Source organism: Typopeltis vanoorti, chromosome 10 (genome assembly GCF_054136105.1).
Source record: "Typopeltis vanoorti isolate ZY-2024b chromosome 10, IOZ_Tvanoo_1.0, whole genome shotgun sequence".
Classification (NCBI taxonomy): domain Eukaryota; kingdom Metazoa; phylum Arthropoda; class Arachnida; order Uropygi; family Thelyphonidae; genus Typopeltis; species Typopeltis vanoorti.
Genome location: NC_143558.1, coordinates 124,920,249 through 124,939,009, shown reverse-complemented (window position 1 = coordinate 124,939,009; position 18,761 = coordinate 124,920,249). Strand labels below are relative to the sequence as shown.

General features: G+C 35.0%; 1 protein-coding gene across 6 annotated transcripts in view; it reads right to left on the bottom strand.

Moving 5' to 3' along the window:
• Positions 1-18,761, bottom strand: part of Ube4A (Ubiquitination factor E4A) — a 346,330-nt gene that overhangs the window by 131,589 nt on the left and 195,980 nt on the right. For all 6 annotated transcript variants that reach the window (XM_090399157.1, XM_090399156.1, XM_090399154.1 and 3 more), the window contains one exon: positions 7,301-7,561. In XM_090399157.1, coding sequence (XP_090255283.1) covers positions 7,301-7,561 — 261 coding nt within the window. The remainder of the gene's footprint in view (positions 1-7,300; positions 7,562-18,761) is intronic.

Sequence of the window (18,761 nt, the reverse complement as noted above, 5' to 3'; positions counted from 1 at the left end):
CTCATATATTTTACCTTCATCTCTTCATAACACCAATGATGTCTGTTCACATGGTACATCTAATTTCTTTCTTTTTAATGTTTTAACTCTATACAAGAGGTCACAAAACCTATAATGTGATAATGTTGTGTGTGGGTTTGAGGTTTTGTTAATGACTTTTGAAAAGTTGTGAGGAAGGGTTGTATTCACTTGGAAAAATGGTATGGAAAAGGCTGTCCAAAGACTAGAGGTAAGATGGAATGAAGGAAGAAGATGGGAGGCTAGTTTAATAAGTCTGGATGATGAGTGGCTAATTATGTGCATGAATGGGGTCTGTGAGAGAGGGATCAACTACTAAGTGGACTGTCTTCTTCTGTATATAACTGATAATTCTAAGGAAGGTTTTCAATGCACCTCATGAGATATGAAAACAATATTCTTAGGTCCATCAGATTTGGGATTTATGAAGTGTTAGAAGTTGAGAGAGAGAGAGAGAGAGAGAGAGAGAGAGAGAGAGAGAGAAGAGCAGTGTTTTGAATGAAAAAGATACAGAGTTTTTTGTAGGCTGAAGAGATTGTGGATGTGTGTATTTATGCCACTATCAGCTAGACATGAAAGTTCAACTCAAAAAAGAGAAAACTGATTCTGATTGGAGATTGGACTGCTATCAAAAGTAAAATGAGAGTGAAATAATATCTTTATTCTGGAAAACAAGATGGGACTGTGTTTTGATAGCAATGGAATTCAAAAAGATTTATCTTCATCTTACTTGAGCAGATTGATATTAAAACATAGTTTATAGAAGATTTTGAAGCTTCAATCATCAACATGAATATGAGTACTAAAAATGATTGATAGGCAGAAAAGAGGGTATCTGATAGAAAAATTTAAGTCATTAAAAGTATTTTACAGAATTGATGTAGAAGAAATTTTTTTGTATTTGACTAGAAGGGGAGAACTAGAACCATCTCTGGAAATTGAAAAAGAATCAGGACTAGATTTTTTTGCTTGCAGAGTGATCAACAAGAGGTATGGGTTGCCTGAGTCTGTTGTGACTGCTTTGTCAGTGAATGTGTTCAATGTGATAAATACGATAAGTACCCAATAGACAGAGATAGCATGGGCCTTCTCTACTAAGACATCAGATCGCAGGGAAATGCTCATGAAATAATAACTGTCTTGTAATTTTTTCCTAAGAGGATCATGTGAATCAAACATGATCCTATTTTTGCTTCAGCTTGGCAGCAAAAACTGTGTATTATGCCCCTCTCCTGCAAAGTAAAACAAAAAAGTATATACAAAAGCAGGAAATGAAAAATAAATAAATGCATTAGATGAATTACATGCATCATTAATTTCATATACACACACGTGCACAAGCAATTTATGTATTCATAAACATACATTTCACCAACAATGAAATTGTATCATGCCTTTTTCTTTTAAATTATCAATCAAAGTTCCTTCTTTTGACAACAGAATTAGCAAATACTCTGTCATCCAGAGTATTTAATAATATAGTGATACACCTTTTTTATATTTGTATATGGAAAATATATAACTTCTGCACTGATATTACAACCTTTTTATCTTACCTGACAAGAAATTATACCTTGTTATAATCTCATATTGAAGCATAAAAATAAGCATGAAATAACTTCATGACTAGTCTACTTATACATAACAGAGGCCACTGACTTCACATCAGTTACCTTAATATTCCATTATTAAAAAACATTATGAGAAGGTCAATACACAGACCAGTTTTCAACCTTTATCGAGGTCTCATCAGCAGGCACCAGATCCAAGAAGATAGGTGAGATTAATACAGAAGTCATGTAGTTTCCATCTCTGTATCTTCTTGGGTCCAACTGATGAGACCTCAATAAAGGTCAAAATAAGTCAAGGTAATAAACCCTTTCCATAATGTTTTTTGCTAAGACAACTGATGTGAAGTCAACAGATTCTATATACAAGTAGACTAGTTATGAAGATACTTCATGCTCATGCTTGAGTAGGATTAAAAGAAGAATACAATTTCTTATCAAGTATAATATATACATGGTAAGAAGTCAAATGAATAAGTATATAAGGAATAAGAGCGAAATCAGTCATAACACTAAACGAAACTAAACAAGACAGTATTCAAATAATGTTAGTTTATGGATCTGAGTTAGAACTAAAACTTTTGATTAATGACTAGAGACCACAGATATGAGAGTTCTGAAAAAAAATTAGGGAGTGAACAGATGGCATCAATGGCAGAATCATATTAAAAAGAAGGATTTTAGGAAGGAATAAGGAATGTGACAATGTTAACATTCAAGAATGTGTGAACAGAGCTAATCTAGGGTGACATAGTCACTTACACAGAATGGAAGAGGAAAGGTTTGCAAAACAGCATTTGTTCCCAGGATGGCAGGGAAAAGATCATGAGGAAGACCAAGATCTAAGTGGACTGATATAGCAAAATGCACTTTTGACCAAAATATAAGACTGACAATGTCAGTCCTTACAAATTTATTAATTTTAACATATTAATTTGGAAGAAAATTGTTGACAGGAAGTTAGTAATCATATAAATATCTCATGCATTATTAATATCCTTACATCTGAGGGTACGATTTGATGATGATATCCCCTCCCCACTCTCTCTCTCTTATCACCATACAGGTTTAAGTGAACACTCAATGATGGATGGTTAGAATATGGTTCACATTTAATTACTTCAACAGCTGCTAACTGCTAAAAAGTCATTTTTCAAGAAACTCTGAGTAAATAAAAATACGTGAAATCAAAAAATCAAACTTGCATGATTGTATATACTTTAAAAACACATTATGTATATATCTTTTTCATTTTAAAAGCAGAAAAGGTTATTTACAATTATGATATCATTCATCATCAATTCTTGTCCACATTATACTTGCCCTTTTTTGAATCAGGCAAGGCACAATTTGTGTTTCCAATACCAGAACATCAAAGGTGCATAATTTTAAAGGGTTTTTCATGCTGATTTCAAAAATGTTTTGCATATATGTTGTGCCTACAGTTATTATACAAAAGCAAAGAGTATAAAATGATTAATGAAGTAGTATATAACTGCATTACGTATTAATGCTGAGCACTTGATGGTTATCTAACTTGATAATGTTCAGTGTAGACTAAAACAGTAACAATTTATTTCCTGAAGAAGAAAAATTCCAGATGAGGTTCCAAGTGCTGCTTTAATAATCTGTCATATATATTATTAATAATATTAATATTTTAATAGGTATTTAAAAAGTAGGTTTTTAATAGGTATTTAAATAGTGGTGGTAAGCTATATTGAATTTCAAAGTTAGTCACAATGGGATAAGCAAATAAGACATTTCTTTCTGTCTTTCTTTTTCTTTATTTTAATTGAAAAAAAAAACATGCTGAAAGCCAAGTAATTTTTTTATTATTATTATAAATATTACCCTGTGTTTCAGTTTCCAACTACACCAACTACCTTCATCAGGAATTTAAATAACTATGTACAATTAAACATATCAATTTCCTTCCAAATTAGTCTCTCACTTGTCAGCACTCCAATATTGTCTTATCTAGCATTTTGTTATTCTAAGGCACTTCTCACTGAATCAATTCACCTAGACCTTGTTCTAGAGCAGAACAAACACTTGTTCTGCTATCCTTTCCTCTCTTCCTCTCCCATTCTTTTAAGTGGCGATACCACCTTAGATTAACCCTGCTCACATATTCTTGAATGCAAATAATGTAAGTTCCTTCATTTTGAATATGATTCTACCACTACCTCCATATTTGAGCATTTCTGGTCAGATATCATATACTCCAGCTGCCTTTCCACATTTCAAGTTTTTGATGACTTTTTCTACCTCAAGTCTTGACATGTTACTCTTGTTTGCATTTCCTCTTGAAAATTTTTTACTACAGTACTGTCATATCTTTTGGGCAATAATGATCAAGAAAAGGAGGGGTAACAATAGCATTGAACAACAAACATGAAGATAAACTTCTTGAGTGGAAGGCAGTTTTAAGTAGAGTTATGTGGGCAAACTTCAAAATGTGGAAACAATGACACTCGTTTGTGCCTATAGACCCACAAAAGGATCTTGTAAAGAAGAAGAACAGGAATTTTTCGAGTCTCTAGAGTAGGCAGCTGACATAAAAAAAAATAGAAAAAGGGTACGATGTTTGCTGTTTAGATCTCCAACAAATTGGAGATATAAACAGTAGAGTAAGAAGTGAATCCCGCAGGCACACAGAAATGTTTTGGGAAAATTTGGAGAAAAGAGCAAAGCTAATAATAATATTGGCAAGTATCTGCTAGATATCTGCTCATGATGTGGACTAGTCATTAGAGAGTTTCATTAGCAATCTTTCAAAGTAATTACTCCAGACATCTGGGATATCCTTATCTTCAGTTTTCATGTCATCTTTATCATCTTTGATTCCTTTTATAGTATTCTTTCCTGCATTTCCAAGCTTTTTCAATAGCCTCCAGAATATTTTGCCATGCTCCTGATATTTACTTTCTATATTCTTACTAAAGTCTTTTCATGACTTTTTGTTTAGCTTCTTTCACAGATAGTTTAGCTCTCTTTCCATGTATTTTTCTCTGAATTTTGTAGGGCATCTGTCAAATTATTTGCCAGGAACTTTTTGGTATGCTTAACATCCTAACATCTCATTATTTATTATTATTATTATTAAGATCTCACCTGCATTTTGTCTTCTTTGTTTCAGTGATGCCAATCATCTCCACTTGACTTTTCCACAGACTCAAGATAGCAATCATCAGTATAAAGAGTATTAATAGAAAGGAAATAGAGCTTGCAGATGGTTGCTATCTTGAGTCTGTTCCAGTGGCTACTTTTCACTGCTCATTCTGGTTCCCTGACAAAATCAGCAGGAGACTTGTTTATCCAGGTGACATGCAATCAGCATGAAATGTGATCATGTTATACCACCATATTATTTGTGGTTTAGGCAAATAGTGAGTAGAGTACAGTTTGATTGGCTAAGAACCAAACCACCAGACCATCCTCATTTGTTCAGTACACAGTGGATGCCTACTAACAAGATACACATTAAGAACTCATACTCCTCAGAGATGCCCTGGGTGTATAAGATAATGAATATTTTGTGATCTGGATTTGGGGGAAGGGGATTATATTTGGATGAATATAGAGCTTTGATGATTCTGTTGAGGAAGAGGGAGTTAGTCATCAGCTAAGAAATCAACTGATTTCAGTGATGAGGCTAGAATTATGTTTAACTAACACCCTATTGTTTGGGAGCGTGGTAATGGTGTTAAGGATGATACAGTTGGCCCTTACTATAGCAAACACTGCTAAAACAAATCCACTCACTGTAACAAACTACTGAAAATTTCCGACCTCAACCCCATAGCTGTAATGCATGCTAAAAGAAATTCACCATAGCAAGCTATCCAGTACAACAAACTGTTCATGTGGTTCCTATGAGTTTGCTATTGTGAGAGTCAACTGCAGAAGTAAATACTAGTGTGGGGAGCTTTTCTGTAGATAGAAGGCTAAGGATCTATTAGGGAGGCAAGTGTCTAGTTCAAGGAAAGGCTAACAATTATTGTTTTCTTTTTTCACTGATAAAACAGATCGTAGAGTGTTAGCTGTTAAGATATGCTAAAAATGTTTCTAACATATCTATGCCATGTGACAAAATGAAAAGCAGATCCCATCAAAGGCAATTTTTTAAAGTGGAACCCCATAGCAGTGCTTTCATTCTGTTTGTAGGTTTTGTCCTGCAAAGTAAAATAATTAAAGTACACAATAAAAGTGAACAAGGCAAAGATATCAGAGAGTAAAAGTCAGCATGAGTTCAGAGGTTTCTTTTATGGAGACAGTAAAAAAAAAAAAAAGAGGCTATATCAAAACTGACTATATCAAAAAAGAGGCTATATGAAATGTTAGTATATTTAAGGATGATGTTTGACAGGCAAGATATGAAGCATACAGAATATTTAAGGAGTATTTTATTTGGGAAATCCATGAATCTCAGCTAGGATTATAAGGCTTAAGTTTTTTAATGGTTTCAAGATATGGCATTTACATCTATATTTTAGTTAAACTTTGGAAATTATTATGTGTGCAAGAAAGTATCCAGATGGCACTCAAAGATTAGTTTATAAAAGGAAATAAAAAGAAAAATGTCCAATGTTTTACCTTATTTATTTTCACTGGTTTAAAGTTTAAACAGAAATGAAATGAAATTAAATGGCTTACAATCAAAGATTTGAGAAATCAGAAATCAGCAAGAAACATGGGCTTGTTGTTTCTGACACAAAAGTTCATAAGTCAGCTGGCTCATTAAGTTGTATTGAAAATATTTAACACTCAGTCATGTTTTTTTTCTGCTACATGAAATATTATTGTTTGACAGTGAAACCAAAAATATTTCTTTCTCAGTGTCCTTGCCTAATAACATGAACCTGACTATTTCTATCTAGGCTGGTAAAATTAAATCCTCACCATCATTTCTGCAGATATGCCTTTAAGGATGTGCTATGTTTGAAAGATTTGCAGATGTGATGCTTGTGCTTTTAAAGCCACAGACCTCTTTTCCTTTCCTCGCATCCAGACAAACATGAATGATCATACTTAGTATTTAAATATTTTTTAGTATACTGGGAACCATACACTTTTTTGCTAAGTTTCCTTCATGGATTGGAAATATGACAGTTTTCAGGTCTACTCTAAATAAATCCTAAGTAACCATTAATACTTATGGACTGTACTAAGGGACTGTACAATCTGTATGATTTCAATTAGTTTGATCCCACTTTTGTTATTGTTGCTTTCTTCCAATGACTCATCATTTCCCTTTTTCCTTTTAATCAAAAAACTCATCCAAATTACATTTAATAACTTTTAATTAATATTCAAATATTAATGAAAAAAACAAAATAAACAAAAATTGCCTATTATTGGAATTCACTCATATGCATTCACTAACCTCAAAAGATGACAGACCTTGAAGTTAAATAACTCAACAAAAACAGCTGCTCTTACTGAAGAGAAACTGCATGTGTACAAATTGTTTGAGTTGTTTGATTCTCCTGTAGTATTTAGTGAGCCTAGATTCCTTATAAGGAAGAGCATACACAAGTCAGTGACAATTTGAAAGTCACTAATCTAGTCCTTAGCACATTCATGTACTAACCGTAAAACAGGTTTATACCGTTTTGTGCATCGATCCACATAAAACACTTCACAAATGGTACAAATTATGAGCATAATATAAATACCAATACTATGCTTTTTGTATAAAATATTTTTACCTTTTTCCATATTGTCTTTGATTTGTTGCACCATTTCTGAAAATTCTCCATTTTGGGCTCTGGAATCTTCATAAACTCTCTGCAAATGACCCAATTCTTGACTTAACTTTATAAGCCTCTCATGAACCACACGGAAACCAAGGGCAAGAGCAGAATGTGTAGCAAAGAAGCATTCTGTTGTAAAATTATATTTCAAGTTTTTTTCTATCTTTTTCTTTCCTTCATCTTCAAGGGGAATTAAACAAGTTTCTGATTGTAAGCCTGCAAGTATTAATCAACAGTTATAAGTTAATAATCATAATATAAGTAACATAATATATTCAGTGACCAATATACATTGGCATCTAAAAGCTAAGGACAAATTAAATTTTTACCTGATATGAAAAAATTTTCATGACTACAGTCAAATGTTAACATAAATTTCATACTAATTAAATTGTAATATGTTTTTGGCAAAAGTTACAAATAGTTAAGGAATTAATATACAGTGCTTACAGAAAACTATGTGAAGATACATTTCATTGTGGAATATGTCCATCCTGAACTGTGATGCAGCTCTTACAACATCGTACCATACTTAGCATCAACTGATTCAGGAGTTTGTTTTCTGGAGGGGAATTTCGAGCAGCAATGCATCTTCCTATTGTGTCCCAAATGTGATCTTTTTGAGATGAGATCTGGGAAGAGAGCTGGCCACTCAATTCAATTACTATCCTCAATCTCCACTGCTCATGTATGATGTGGTGTGGCAAAGAATTCATAAAAATTAATTCTTTGCCTACAGCACCATGGAACAATTGAACATGATGTTGAAGAACTTCATTGCAATATCATTCACCCTTTTTCCAGCTCTTGTAGATCAGTGTTTCCATTAAGGATAATGCCTCCCCACACCATGACCCCAGCACCACCGTATCTATCCCTTCCAAAAACATTCTCATGGCAGTAAGTAGTACCACTTTCACGTCAGATCAAGTGTTGTCTAGAATTTTTTTTTTTTTTTTTTGGTAAGGGGTTTAACCCTTTCTGCCCTAGTGATTCCAATTGGAATCACTAACTTTCTTGGCCTTCATAGCCCATATTACGTGGCGAATGATTCCAATTCTGAAATGATTCACTGAAAATGAATCATTTCATTTTCAATGATTCATTGAAAATGAAATTTCCATGAATCATTGAAAAAAAAATACATTTTCATTTTCTGAAAAATGAAAATGTATTTTTCAGAAAAAATACTTGATATCCTTGCTTTTTTAGACCTAAAGACAAAATAAATAGAAAGAAAAATTTTTTTCACTTGTAAAAAAAAATTCAAGTCAGAAAGGGTTAAGAGGATTTATGAGGGACTAAGTATATTTTATAACTGTAGATCCATGTGTGTGTGTTCAAGGTGCCAGTTTGCAGGTTCTGAGGGACAAAAAAAAAACTAGTTTCCAGGTGAAAAAACCTCCACCTTTGTATGAGGGATTAAGTATATACATGTACATTACAAACAGATAAAGGTTCGTCACGTCATGGATGGAAACTGACAGGTTTTTCTGACCGCAGGGCTTCATCTATACCGATTGAGCTACGGAGGCTCTGTTGTCTAGAATCAGACAACAATAGAGGAAAGATTGAATGACTCTAATCTGTAAAGAGTACATTAGCCCATTGGTGTCTTCACTTTTAAGGATACAACACCACTGAAAACATGCTCTATGATGAGATGAAGATAAAGGGAAGCAGACTACAGGTCTTGGGAATATAGGTCTACTTGTCGCAGGAGTCTTGCTACAGTTTGTTGAGATATCCAAGTACATGTGCTTGAATGGAGCCGACTTGCAAGCTGATCTGCCATGCTGCATTGATTATGTTTTGCTCTTATAATCTGTCTTTATGTTCCATGGTAGAGTGAGAGCAACCCTCTTAGCAAATGTCTGGAACACATTCCATTGGCTTCAAACACTACCCAGAGTCTGGATACAATGATGTGTGAGATTCCAAACTCTTTGGCAATATCAGTAATTCTGTAACCTTCTTCAGGATTTCCGATAATTTTTTCTGCATGAAATTACCTAGATGATGTCATTGAGACATTACAAGACATCCAAGTTTGCAATTTTATTCTTTCACAAAAAGAGTCTTCCTTCAAACAAAATTTGTTTAGCACAGCCTTTTGCCCTTTATCCTGTTGAGATGATTTGAAAATGTGAATATATACCTGCTTTCTACTCAAAACCGTCAGTTATACAAATTGCCACAAGCTGATTCATCTGAATTTGCATATGTAAGCTTTAGAAACAGTGTTTGTACTTAGGTTTTGGATACCAGTGTATTAAAGGAATCCTCCATAATAAATGACTAAAATATTAGAGATACTAAATGCTAAGATGGCCATAACATTGAGGTACTCCCATGTTAAATGGAACAATCTATCAGAGCAAATGACTGGAACTGGGATACTAGTGATAGAATCTTCAGAAGACTACATCTGTGTTGAAGTGCATGATAATGGGCAAAAGTTGTGCCTTGAGTGACTTCACATAGGAGATAACAATGGGAGGCAGATAGACCAATAAAAGTATTTCAGAAATCACTCTTGCTAGAGTGATCTTGTAGTAGGCTTTACGTAGTATACCAAGAATGGTGAAAAACACAAAATATCGATTCAACACTGTGTTTGTGCTGGAACCAGATGAAGAATCAGCCGAATTTTAAAATCAAACAGACAAGCTACAACTGATGGCTGTACATTACAAACAAGAACTATCAGAAAATGTATCTGAAGGCACCCTGTACTGGACACTATCCAGAACAGGGTGCAGCAACAAACTATTCAGGATAACATCCAACAAAAACATGCAGCTAAGATGAATAAAGGAACATCAGAATTTTTTTTTCCTATGATGAAATTTGCTATGGTAAAAGGACAAAGACATGGCAATATGTAATGACAAAAATTCATGGATTCATTGTGCTCAGTCACAACAATTCAAAGTAATAAGGTAACAGGCAAGAATATGTTTACTTAAATTCCATGGGCCTCTTGATACCAATCAAAAAAGGAGTGAATGGTTAAGCCAAGCATGACTGTTGATCAAGTACACCCATGTTGACCTTTAATCCTGCATGTTATCTCTAAATATAGTGACTTTACCTTAATGGATTTGTTCCTTCAATTACTGAATCTTAAATACCCTACTAACATCTCTGTAATGTGCTGGAATTTTTCATATCTAGAGTTCTGTGTGGAATCTTGTCAAATGCTTTTGAAAAGTCTAGCAATATCACTGGATAGCCATATCCCTTATCCAGCTACATTGTCACTTGATTATAAAAAGGAAGCAAATTATCAAGGCAAGACCCCATCAAAAAACCATGTTACCCCTTATAGTTGAAACTCACCTTTAGTTGAAAGAGACCAAATAAAGGTTCCTCACGTCATGGATGAAGAATTGAACCCAGGTCTTTCCAACCAAAGGGCTTCATCTATTCCTATCCATCTAGTCCTGAATACTGTCTTTCACCAATTTCTCCAATACCTTAACCACCACTCCTGATATGCTAATTAGACTATAATTTGCTATTTCTGTCTTGGAACCTCATTTATGCAGTGAATTTCATCCTTTCCACTCCAATGGCACCTTCCTGGTACCAAGGCTTAAATTAAACAGCTTGGTCAGAGGGGCTGATAATTCCCTTGCACATTCTTGTAATATACTGGCCAATAAGCCATCTAATTACATGGCTGTGTTCATATTGAGGTACTGCAATATTTTAAGCATTTGCATTTCTTCAACTGCTATTCTCCTATCAGTCAATGTCACATTTGGTATTGCAATGTCACCACTAGATAGTACAACCTGGATTTGTCCTTCTGACTAAGTATACATTCAGATGTTGCTTTCTTCAAACACCCCATAACTACTTCTCATACACCACCAACATCTCTCCTCTCCAAATTCTTATGCCATGACACTGGGGAAAGCTTACTCCTGAACTTGTCATAATCATCTACTTTGCAATTCCACACATATCCCTTCTTAATAGAAAATTCTGCATGTCTAGCAATATCTGGGTCAAGACTAAATGATCACTTTCTCCAAGTGGTTGGCAGCATAGCCAGATTGGTTAGTGTTCTGATGCAATGATCAGATCCAGCCCTCTTAAACCTTGTCTTGCCTCCATTACATATCATCTCAGGTAATCATCTCTCAGCAACTGTATAAATTTCATTTCCTGTGACCATTCCTCCTCCCAATCTACATCTTCATAGTTGAAATTCTTCTTCTTAATGTGCCTTATCCCATCTATTTGGGGTTGGTCGTTTACATGATGCAACTTTACACGTGTGATCCGAACCGACTTGTCACAGAGCCTGATGTTTGGGGGGGGGGGGGGATTTTATGTCTGTAGAAGTGTGTTCACGGGGCCGGTTTGTTTGTTCTGAGGGATGAAACCCCTCCATCTCCGTAAAATCATTAACTCACCTTTAGTCAAAAGAGACCAGATAAAGGTTCCTTACGTCATGGATGGGAATCGAACCCAGGTCTTTCCAACCAAAGGGTTTGTCTATACTGACTGAGCTATGAAGGCTCTTCAATAGTTGAAATTCCCCATAATGATTAATTGACCTATACTCATGCTAATTTGTGAGTGCTTGACATCTGCAATCTCCTATATATCCAATGAATTATAGCAGCCATGCTGGTCTCTAATTACACCAGACAGCTTCAAATGAACTGCCCTCTGATCTGTCCCTGTAATGTACTTCTTTCTTTTTGGCTTCAATGCCTCTCTATCATTAGCAACTCACCCCCCCCTTCCATCCTGTTTCTTTTGTCCTCTCTAAAGACACTGTATCCCTTGTATTCTATTACCATGATCGTATCATCCTCTCTCAACCACATCTCACTAAAGCTTGTAACTTTTGTCCAAGTTGTGCTAACCAATGCCAAAAACTCCTCAACCTTATTTTGAATACTTCTGGCATTAGTATACATAAACTGCAATGTCCCCTTCATCCCACACCCTCCCTTACACCTTGTGTTATTTTATTACTTAGCCCACTAGAGTTAACCTGGGGTGCTACATTTTGCATTATGTGATCACTCTCCCGCTTACTACCCTCTAGGTTGCCTGGAACCATGTGCACCTACTTTCCCTGATCTAGTTTCCCTGATTTCATACTTCCAAACTTTCATTGAACAACACTTTCTCAAGACTCCTAACACCAAATCCAATTATACGCAAGCCATCCACTTTATATACATCCTTCCTTCCATTAAACTTACTCTACAAGTCCACAACTCCATACCATTCCTCCTGCACAATCATAGCACTGTCTCAACTTGCCTCTCTCTCATAAATCTATCCAGATTGGTTAGTATTCTGATGCAATGATCAGATCCAGCCCTCTTAAACTTTGTGTTGCCACCATGGCAACAGACTCACAACTTTTATTTTCTTGCTCTACTTTCTTGCATGCACTAGCAACTCTTTTATGTCTTCTTGCATACCACACTTGGCATCTGCTAAATAATTTGTACCAGCCAAAATAAACATCTCTTTCATCTTAACTCTCTGCACATCTTTACAGCATAACTGACGTCCTTTATCTTAGCTCCAGGAAAAGAAAATTTCATCACTCTCCTCGAGGACTCCTCATATTAATGAATCGTCATATAAATTCCAATCCTTATTTTCACGCTTTTGCTCTTTCATGCTCTACTCTCTCCCCTTTCTTTCACTTCTGTGTCATACAATCTTCCAGGCATTTCTCCAACCACCCAATCTCGTTTTTTCTGTGAAGAACTTCACGTAAGTGTAGTATCTTTTCCATTACCTTCATTCTTTTTATTTTTTAGCCGGCCTGGTTGGCTGAGTGATTAGCGTATCCACTCTCCAGCCAAAAGGCTGCAGGTTTGAATCCTGCCATGGGCATGGATGTTGGCGATTGTCTGTGAAAATAGTGGTAGTAGTGGTCACGGTAGATGGCACTGGTGTAGATGAAGGTAGTTGTGGTTAGTAGAGACAGAGAGTTGTAGAGCAGGTGCCTCCCTCGATGAGTCTTTGGACTCCCCGGGGGTGTTATGTAGTAATAATAATAATAATTTTCCATCACGCCATTCGTAGATTCACTCATACCGCTTGCAACACTAACTAAGCCAAATGCATTATCACGCATTTTGTCTTTCAATATTCTTACTCTCTTCACACTTCTCACATGCATTCACAAAACACTTTTGACAAACACATCCTCCAGTTTCATTCTCATTCCAAAAATTTGTCATTCTACAAAGGCCATACATTTTACACATGCTGCAGTGAACATAATCATGCACGTTAAAATCGCTTGCCATTGTTTTGATCTTCAACACTATGCTGCACAATACAGTGCACAGGAAAGCAAATATGAAATCAGAAAATTAAACGAACTAACAAATACTCATAAATATAATGATGTAAATTGAATGACTTAATTGGCACTAAAAACTTCCAAAAAGAATTTACCTTTCGGCACCAAAATTCACCACTTACACTATCTTCAACTCTCGCAGCAGCAAACCAGATTTGCAATGAGAGGGCGGAAGAAGTTATTGAAAAACACCTCAATTGGATATTGAAGAACTCTATTACACACAGAGATGAGAGGTTATTATATCTCTTTATAAGACCCTATACGAACTACTGTTTCAATGATTGGTCACCAGAAATTCATGGGGATGAGGAAGAGGTAAACAGGATCTAGAACAAGAATAGGTTAAAAATTTGTGGGTTACAGAATTTGGGTGGTAAGTGATAGAGGTGGGGGGGGTGACATAATAGAGAGACATACAAATTGCTAAAAGATTTTTATAGAATTGATACAGAGGAAATTTTTTCAATACAGATCTGGTGGAAGAACTAGGGAGCTTGAGGTCACCAAAGTGTTGTGGAAGCCATGTCAGTGAATGAGTTCAAAGTGCAGTATGACCGATATTGTGCAAATGTTGATTAGTGCTTGGTATAATGTTTAGGCCCTCCCTTGATGAGTCTATGGATTCCATGGAGTAGTTGCCCATGCAACAACAATAATAACAATAATTTAACCTCAGTATTATCATGGGTCTAAGATCAGAGCACACCAAATATCGCCTTTGTAGAGCAAATTAGAACCTGTAAACAATGCCAACTTCTATTGGTCTTGGATACAGTTAACATAAAGCCTGATAAATTTCAAACATTCTCTCTTGTGGCATAGGAACAGGGTCATGTAAGTTAACAGTCACCTAGCATACTAACAACCTTCATGAAGCCTTCTCCACGCAGTAGAAGTAGATACCAATGTTCCTGTAGCTGACACAGCATCAGGTCATTCAGGGTAGTACTTCTGTTACGACAAGCAGATAATCAGGAATTTCGGTCACCCAATCTGGTTGTAGCCAGTGGCTTTCCTTCACTGTATCTCTGGGATATTGTTTGTGACTGATGGAATTGGTTCCACAGCCTGTGAACCACAGAACAACTTACATGCAACCATCTGGCTACCTCCGCTGACTTTGGATGGCCTCTAGTCTTACAATGGGCTCATCAGCTGAATTCTTCAGTTAAATGAGCAACCATAGCCAAGAATTTTGCTATCACAAAATGTCTTGTTCTCACTTCAGACAGAAAATGGAAAACCACTCCAAAATTCCCACTTTTATTCTGTAGCTCATTTGCATATACTGTTGCAGTGTCACTCATTTGTGTACAATAATCAGTCACCATCACTTTTTACATACTGTAACTGAATTTCATATGTGTTTTTTTTTTTAGCTTTTCCCCCAGGGTTATTTTGTGACTGGAAACCAGTATAGTTCCCACTGATGAAAAAAAAAATATATATATATCATTCTAATAATACAATATATATATATTTCACAACAGCTTGGTTCTACTAAATTTCCATTTCAGTTCCACTAAATTTCTCATTGCATTGTGATATCATTAAAACGAAACAATTTTTTTCTTCAATATTACAGTATTCATATTTCAATATTAATTATATTTTATCATCATCATCATCAAATTCCTGCCATGTACCCTCATGGGGTGTACAGGATATGACAGTACTACATGAAAAAAATTACATCATTACTAACTTCCTATCTACAATTTTCCTCCAAATCAGTCTGTTACTTGTCAAGACTCCAACATTATCAGATTTTATATTTCTATAGTCTAAGGCACTTTGTACCGTATCAATCCACCTATATCTTGGTCTTCCTCTGGGTCGTTTTGCTGCCAACCTGGCAGAGAACTTGCTTTGCTAATCTTTCCTCGCCCATTCTGTTTAAGTGACCATACCACCTGAGATTAGCTCTGCTAACGCATTCCTGGATGCTGACAATGTCAAGTTCTTTCCTAATATCCTCGTTTTTAATATGATATTGCCATTGATGCCATCTGCTCACGCCTATAATCTTTCTCAGGACTCTCATATCTGTGGTCTCTAGTCTTTGGTCAAGTGCTTTACTTCTGACCCAGCTCTCAGATCCATAAGTTAAAACTGGTTTGAACACTGGCTTGTATACAGCTAATTTAGTGTTCTGACTAATTTCTCTCTTATTCCATATGAATTTATTCAATCGACTTCCCACAATACCAGCTTTGTTGATTCTGTTGTCTATTTCTATATTTAATTTACCATCTTCACTAAAAACCATGCCTAAGTAGCTGAAATGTTTCACTTGTTCTACAGGTTCTCCATTCACAACACAGTTGACATTTTCAATGATTCTGCCTATTTTCTTTGTCTTTTTATTGCTGACCTCCATACCTTATCTATTACAACAGCTATTCAATTTAGTCAGAGAATCTTGCAGACTTGTAGCAGATTTATTTAGAAGTATAGCATCATCCGCATAAAGCAAAGAGCTGACATTAACATCTCCAATTTTGATATCATGTTTAATACCATTTTCCTTCATAATGTGATCCATATAGATAATGAATAACAGATGGGATAATGTACATCCTTGTCTCACACCAGATTTAACATTAAACCATCTTCCTGTACTTCCTTGAATTCTAACTGCTGACTTACAACTCAAATAAAGACTAAGTATTGCTTGATATAATGCCCCATTGACACCATATAACTGCAGCGTATTGAATAACTTCTCTCTTGGCACCTTGTCATATGCTTTTTCCAAATCGACAAAACTTAAATACAGATCTTTGTTATATTCCCATGCTTTCTCGACTATTTGTCGTAAAGTGAAGATCTGATCCTGACAGCCTCTATTTGGCCTGAATCCAGATTGTTCTTCACCAAGCTTTTCTTCCACAATTCTTCTCAACCGTTTCTCAAGTATACTTGCATAGATCTTGCCAGGAACACTCAGTAGGGAAATACCTCTGTAATTCTCACATTCAGTTTTATTTCCCTTTTTTATATATGGGTACTATGAGAGCTCTACTCCTATCATTGGGAATTCGTCCCTCTGTCCAGGCTTTCTGAACTATGCAGTGCAGCCACTGTAAGACTCTTATAGCACCATACTTCAGCATTTCTGGTCGAATATCATCTACTCCTGCTGCCTTTCCACATTTTAAGCCTTTGATGGCTTTTTCTACTTCAAATATGGATATGTATTCCTGACTGCATGCCTGGTCAGTGTTTTTTTATCATTGTGCTGTCATCACTGCTTGTTTCATTTAGCAGTTTTTCAAAGTAAAATTATATTTTATATTAAATAAAATATAATTAAAATTAAAATATAAAATTATTATAAAATAAAAAATATATATATCAAAAATTAAAAATATAATTATAATTAAAAATTCAAACCATAATATTTATAATATTGGGCTACTCATTTTTTCTGGATATAACTGAATTAACACATCTCAATACAATAACTGTTTTACCTTCTGTTAATACTGAATTTCACATATGTAACCAATCCCAATTTGCCATTGTCACTAAATATATTTCATATTCTTCAATAAACTCCAATACTCTTCAAAAATTCATATTTTAACTATATTATTGTAATATATATTGTAATAACTATATTACAATATGCATACTAACTTTCAAAAGTTGCTTTCTTTTTATAAACTTGTACGTTTATAATACCAAGCATAAAACCAAATACCAAAACTAGTCACAAAAAAACTTCAAAATCCAATATGATGAAATGCATGATTGATAGTGAAATAAACAGTCAGCCAAGTACTTTCTAAACAAGTAGGCAAATACATTTCTAAGCGAGCCAAATAATTATTGAAAACCAAGTAATTGCTGAAGTTCATATCTTTATTGTTAATGTAACTAGAAAGAGAACTTACCAGTACAAGAATGACTACAAATGAACATTCTTTAATTAAAGATGCTGCATTTGAGTAAAAAAGTTCATCATCAATTTCCTGATATGCACCCTCAAGGGGTGTTCAGCTATTATAACAGCAGTGCATGATTAACTTTACATTATTATTAACATCCTATCAATAATTCTCCTCCAAATTAGTCTATTACTTGTCAGCATTGAAATACCATCATATCTAACATTTCGTTCTTCTAAAGCATTTCTGAGTAAATCAAGCCACCAACCTTGGTCTTCCTCTACGTCTTTTTCCTGCTATCTTGGCATCAAACACCTATTTTGCTAATCTTTCCTCTCCAATTCTATTTTAGTGACCATACCATCTTAGATTAGCCCTGATCACACATTCTTGAATGAAAGCAATGTCAAGTTCCTCCCTAATGTCTTCATTTATAATATGATTCTGCCACTGATGCCAACTGTTCAAGCTCCTAATTTTTCTAACAACTCTCATATCTGTGGTCTCTAATCTTTGATCAATACTTTATTTCTAACACCAAACTCTTTGATCCATAACTTAAAACTGTTTGAACACGGTCTTGTATATTGCTAGTTTAGTGTTTTGGGTAATTTCTCTCTTATTCCAGATAAACTTATTCAACCATCTTGCCATCTTCACTAAAAACTGTGATTAAATAGCTGAAATATTTTACTTGTTCTATAGGCTCTCCATTCAGAATGCAGTCGATGTGTTCAGTGTTTCTGTCTATTTTCATAGTTTTGGTCTTTTTATTGCTGATTTTCATGCTAAATTTTTTAGAGCAGTTATTCAATTTAGTTAGTGAATCCTGGAGACTTGCACTAGATGTGTTAAGGAGTATAACATCATCTGCAAAAGCAAAGAGCTAAGTTTGACATCTCCAATTCTAATATCAGGCTTGATGCCACTTTCTTTCATAATCCATATAGATGATAAATAAGAGTGGATATAATGTGCATCCTTTCTTATCCCTGATTTTACATTAAACCATTTTCCTGTATTTCCTTCAATTCTAATTGCTAACTGACAACTTAAATATATACTATGTATTGCGCTGTGTAATGTTCCATTCACACCAAATAATTGTAATGCTCTGAAAAGCTTTCTCTGGGCACCTTGTAATATACTTATTCCAGATCTACAA